This window comes from Mus pahari, chromosome 1 (genome assembly GCF_900095145.1).
Source record: "Mus pahari chromosome 1, PAHARI_EIJ_v1.1, whole genome shotgun sequence".
NCBI classification, from domain to species: Eukaryota; Metazoa; Chordata; class Mammalia; order Rodentia; family Muridae; genus Mus; species Mus pahari.
Window position 1 is genome coordinate 3,834,042 of NC_034590.1, and position 6,067 is coordinate 3,840,108.

General features: G+C 50.6%; 1 protein-coding gene across 2 annotated transcripts in view; it reads right to left on the minus strand.

The window, feature by feature from the left end:
* The window catches only part of Mag (myelin associated glycoprotein), a 15,809-nt gene that overhangs the window by 5,385 nt on the left and 4,357 nt on the right, over positions 1 to 6,067 (minus strand). For both annotated transcript variants that reach the window (XM_021198246.1, XM_021198273.1), the window contains exons 6-8: positions 4,429 to 4,725; positions 3,783 to 4,040; positions 2,346 to 2,606 (exon numbers count right to left, since the gene is read on the minus strand). In XM_021198246.1, the coding sequence (XP_021053905.1) occupies positions 2,346 to 2,606; positions 3,783 to 4,040; positions 4,429 to 4,725 (816 nt within the window). The remainder of the gene's footprint in view (positions 1 to 2,345; positions 2,607 to 3,782; positions 4,041 to 4,428; positions 4,726 to 6,067) is intronic.

Consider the following 6,067-nt stretch of genomic DNA (forward strand, 5'->3'; position numbering starts at 1 on the left):
GCAACCACATGGTGGCTCACAACCATCCATAACAAGATCTGACGCCCTCTTCTGGAGTGTCTGAAGTCAGCTGCAGTGTACTTAAATATAATAAATAAATGTTTTTTTAAAAAAAAAAAAAAAAAGACGATTCTAGAACACTTCTGAACCACTCCCACTCGGGACATCACAGCCAACACACTGGTGACAAGTGTGGTACCCTGCCTGTGCGTGTAATCAGTATCTTTCAACTTCCCAGAACCCCTTGACTCAATGATTCATAGAATGGGAGTTTGGGGGTGCCTAGCATTGGCATCCCAACTCTGCCATCTACTGGCAGAATGTGGCCGGTGAGCCATCAGGATGGAGACGTAAAGGTGCAGGGGGGACTTTGGGTTTGGGGTTTTGGGAGTCAGAGTCCTGGGTACCCCAGTGTCATGGTGTTAATTTTCAACACTGTGGGAAGGAAGTCTCAGTGACGGACTGCCTAGATTAGGTTGGTCTGTGGACATGCCAGAGGGGGATTTTTCTTAATTGAGTTGAGGGAAGACCCATCCTGAATGTGAACAACACTAGTTCCTATCCCTCCACACTGAATGAAAAGGAGAGAAAGCTGAACTTGGCATTAACCCATTGCTCTCCAGGTTCTTGGCTGTGAATGTGATGTGGCCAGTTCTGTCAAGTTCCTGTTAACATGATATCCACAAAATGATGGGCTGTAGCCTGGAAAGATGAGTGAAATAAACATGTTTCCCTTAAGTTGTTTTCATGAGAGTATGGACACTATATCATCAGCACCAAAAATAAATAAATAAGATATTCAGGCTTGCCCCAGGCCACCATGGTGGGCTTATGCAATCCTGTGGATGGAACCCAGGCTTCATACATACCAGGTAAGCACTCTACCAACTGAGCAGCCTTCCTGGTTCCTGGGAGAGGTGCTGTTAGCTCACAAGAGGCTAGGGGACTCTGGGCTGGAGAGATGGATCATCAATTACGGGCACTGACTGCTCTTTCAGAGCTCCTGAGTTAATTCCCAGCAACCACATGGCAGCTCATAACCTGCTATAATGTGATCCAATGCCTTCTTCTGCCATGCAGGTGTATCTGCAGATGGAGCACTAATACATGAAAATAAATAAATCTTATGAGGCTATGGGACTCCAAAGACAGGTATGAAATGCTTAGCATCCCAGCTAAGCACTTACCTCTGTGTAGAGGGGGAAGCAGACAAATCTTTGACTGCAGTGACAAACACCCACTTGAGTCCCAAGGAAAGGCCAATGGGACAAGACACAGATATCTAAGAATGCACAGGACATGTTCCTTTCGTCCTCACAGTCATCTTACTCATGAGTTTTTGTCAGCTCCCTTTGCAGAAAAGGAGCTGGTCGTGTTGCTCGGTGGTAGAGCCCCTGCCTAGAATCCCCCAGTGAGGGGCTGGGGGCGTGGCTCAGTGGTAGAACCCCTCTCTGATGCACATAAAGCCCTGGGTTCCATTAGCAGCACTGTAAGAAGAACAGTTTAGAGGTCAGTGCTATATGACAGACAAGGCTGAGAAGGAAGCCTGGGAACTGGAAACAAGGAGATAGCACTTTTGGTTTGGAAATTCTTAGAAAGCACAAGAAGTAAAAACTGGAACTTGACTGCCACCACCTGCATTGAACTCGGGAGTAAGTTTGGGTGAAGTAGAGGGAGTCAGCCACAGAGAGCTCAGGCCAGGTGCTAGTTGGCACTGTATAGTTGCTTTTGCTTCTAGGATGTTAGCTTATGTGTGTGTCAGCATTCCTCTGACTGTACTGTGTCTGCTAATAAGCTTGGCATCTCCTTGGTCCCACACACCGGGACAGCTCAGTGTATGAGCTCAGGGTGATCAACTCCAGGCTGTGCAGAGCAGAGCCAGACTACCTGGGTTTGATTCTTAAAACCTGCTACTTTTTAGCCGTGTGCCCTCGGGCTAGTGTCCTAATTTCTCTGGGCCTCAGTTTGTTTCCTTCTCTGTAACGAGGGTACTGATGGAAAGGAGATGAAATGGGTCCCTGCATATAGCACATCTAACAATATCCAGGACCTAGCAATGCTTTGCAAGGGACAAACACCAGAGTTCGCTTCTTAAGTCTGTAGAAGAGCAGTAACCACAGGATTCTGAACGCCTTTGGTCAAAAGCTCCTTCCAATCCCAGGGCACCGAAACACAGTATTCTCAATGGGAGATTCATATTCTTAGAATGGATTCAGCTCCCTCCTCTTCCCCATCCTTATCAGCGACAGACAAAGCTGACCCAGGCTGGGACACATGGGTGCCTCCCAGTCACTCGGGTGTCCCTACGGAGCCACTGGCAGAAGCAGAGGGGGAGGGGCACTCACATTCCACAGACAGGTTGAAGGCAGTGGCTCTCTGGCCATACTGGTTCTCAGCCACACACCAGTATTCCCCATCATCCTCGGGGGTCACTGCAGGGAGTTCCAGCTGCAGCTGACTCTCATAGATGACCGTGGCTAGGATCTGCTTCTCCTTGAAGATGGTGAGAATGGGGTCCGGGTTGCTCTGTGTGGAACACAGGATAGAGACAGTCTCCCCCTCCACGGCCACCACCGTCCCATTCACTGTGGGCTTCCAAGGTGCATCTGCGGGGAGACGAAATATCAGGACCTGTGGCTGGAGAGATGGCTCAGCGGTTAAGAGCACTGGCTGTTCTTCCAGAGGACTGGGGTTCAATTCTCAGCACCCACGTGGCAGCTCATGACTGTAAATCCGATATCCGGCACCCTCATACGGATATACATGCAGGCAAAACACCAACACACATAAAATAAAAACAAATAAATTATTTAAAAGAAAAAGAGGCACTCACAAGCCTTAAAAATAATCAGAACCCATGGGACCTGCTGATCTGTTGGCCAACCACCCCACCACCACCAAAGGTGACCCTGACAGTCCCATCCAGTCCTGGTTGTCTTATTTACACGAATTGCCACCCTGTCTTTTTTTCCTTTTTAATGCTGTTCGTTTATTTGTTCATTTACTTTTGGGACAGGCTATCACCATGTAGTCCTAGCTTCTCTTTTATTTCACTGTATAGTCCAGACTGGCCTTGAACTCATGGCAATCAATCCTCCTGCCTTAACCTCCTGAATGTTGTTGGAATTATGTGTGTGGTCTGGCGCTACCCCATCCTAGCTATGCAGATCCTGTGTCTTAATGCTGGGACTCATTTTTCCCCATCTTGAAAATGGGCTTAATAGCTCCAGCCTCATAGAATAGGGTTGATCATCCAACATGGGACAAGACCCTGGCCAGTGACAAGAGCTATTCTAGCTGAGCGAGGCCCTTAGGGAGAGATGCTGTGCAAGGAAATGAAATACATTTTCAGCCAGAGATTTGTGCTATGGAAAAACCTCAAAATCTTAGGGAGGAGGAATCGGGTGGTCATGGTTCTAAGAAGGATGGTGAGAGAAGGCTTCTGGGAGCTGAGCAGGAGGCGTAGAGGAAGCCAGTCAGGGAGAGCTGAGTGAACACTGGCTGCGACTGTCTTTATTGGGCACTGTGCCTCGATACATATTTGTGAATGAATGAATGAATGAATACATGCATGAATGGCCTGTGTTAGATTTTCAGTTAAGGGTCGTGCTCTTATAGCATCTTTCTCCTATTACAGCCAGGTCCTCGCAATGAGGCTGATTGATGCATGGGGTGTCCTCAGCCCTTCCATTAAACTACCTCTGCAAAATGCAAGCAAGTTCCTATAGTTTAAGGCTAGTAGTTCCTCCAGGAGTGTATGGATGCCCCGGGTGGAGACTCACACATGACGCTCAGCTCCACCGTGCGGTTGTCCTGGCCATAGGCATTCTCTGCCAGGCAAGCATAGACGCCATCCTCTCCTGGGGTCACCTCCTCCAGATCCAGGTACAGGCTCTCAGCGACTGCCTCCCTCAACACCATCCCATCCCGCATCCAAGTCAGCAGCGGCGGCGGGTTGCTGTCAGCCCCACAGAGCAGGCTGACGTGGGAGCCCTCAATGGCCTCCACAGAGGAATTCATCTCCACAATCACTGGAGGGTCTGAGGCCCGGGATAAGGCGAAGGGTCAGCCGGCTGATTAATGGGTGCATCAAATCCTGGACAGCGCCAGAAGCCCAGGCCCCGCCCCCAGGTCCCACCTTCCAGGCCCCTTCTCTGGGTCCTATCGCTCCAAGACCCACCCACCAGACCTAATTTAATTCAACCAGCGTAGACCCCGCCCCAAGTCCCTCCCTCCAGGTACCGCCCTCCCACCCCTCCCCACCCCCATCTCCCGACCGCGGCCCTGTCCCAGAGTACACAGCCCACCAACAAGGTCCCGCTCCCAATTCCTATCCATCCAAGTCCCGCCCACAGTCTCCGTATCCTGCCACTCCCTGCCCCGGCTCTTCCAATCCCCGCCCCTGCCCCAACCCGCACCCAGGCTCACACTTGACGTCCAGACTGGCGTAACCCTCGAACTGCAAGGTGGTGTTGGGGAAGGCAGCCTGACAACCCAGACGGTGGCCGTTGGCCTCTCTAGTGGGCACGAAGTGTAGCAGCGACACCTGCACCCAGGTGCCTTCATCCTCACGCAGCCGACCCAGCACAGTGGGCTCTCCCAGCCCCTCGTGGCCCAGCCAGCTCAGCTCTGGCCGCAGTTCCGGGCAGTTGTCTGGCACCATACAGCTGACCTCCACTTCCGTTCCTGCCACCACTTCCGGGGGGACCACGATGTTGGGGGTGTCTGTGAAGGAGGAGAAAAAGAAGGGTTCTAGGAGCAGTCTCAGGCTGTGGTCATGCCCACCTGTCTGGCTCCACTCCTGGGACTTTATCCCTCTGAATACCCAGTGCACCGCATCAGCTACACCCTTTCCAGGTGTTGGTCACGCCCTCCTCAACACACACACACACACACACACACACACACACACACACACACACACCAAGCACTTCACACAGACTATCAGGATGCTTCTGTGGCACATGGACATTCTATTTCACTAAGTTCCTCTGTGGTCCCTGTATATATCACCTACCTGGGTGGGCGGCTGAGTTGGGGAGGAGGGACAGTTGTTAGGGTGTGATGTATATGTATAGGTATGTGATACTGTCCTGTTTGATTTTGTATCAACCTGAGTCATGTGGGAAGACTGAACCTCAATTGGGAAAATGGCTCTATCAGATTGGCCCCGCATGGTTAAGTCTGCAGAGCATTTTCTTGACTGATAATTGATGCAAAAGGATTTAGCCATTGTAGGGCATGTGGTCCTGGGAGGTATAAAAAAAGTTGTTGAATGTGAGGTTGAGGAGTGAGCCAGGAAGCCGAATCCCTCTGTGGTCTCTATTTCAGTTCCTGCCCCTGGTTCACGCCTTGAGCCTCTGTCCTGGCCCGAAGCGATGGACTCCGACCTGAGCCTTAACTGAACTATCCCCTGTCCTGCTGTGTAGCTTTCGGTTACTGTGTTTACTGCAGCAATAGAAAGCAAGCTAAGCCGGGTATGGTATAGGAGTGGGGAGCTGCATGTTTTCTATGGGTGCACTGTGTGGTTTGGGGGTGTGATCCATTACACTCTGGTGTGCTGGGCATGAGATGTGTGATGTGGTCTCTTTCCACAGCAGGACTGGAGTGTGCATACTCACAAAGACCAAACGCTGCTGGGAAAGTTAATCTAAGGTCTCTAATTAGGGACACCTCTCAGAAATCAGGCACTGAGAGCCCCTGAGGCCGGGCAGGGACCTCTCTATTTTAATTGCCAAACCTAGCCACAGCTACCTGTCTTCTCCCCCCATGCCCCTCCCCCATTTTGATGATCAGTTCTTGGACCTGATACATCCTCATCCCTCTGGTTACTCTTTATTTTGAGGGTCTTATTAAGTTCTTAAAGCTGGCCTCTAACTAACTCAGTATCCCAGATGGGCTTGTAGTTTTCCTGCTTCAGTCTTCCAAGTAGCTGGGGCCTACACCATCAGGCCCAGGCCCTGTCTTTTTATTTCTCTTCTTTCTCTTTGTCTGTCTGTCTGTCTGTCTGTCTGCCTGCCTGCCTGCCTGTCTTTCTTTGTTTCTTCCCTCTTCTTTTTTTTTTTTT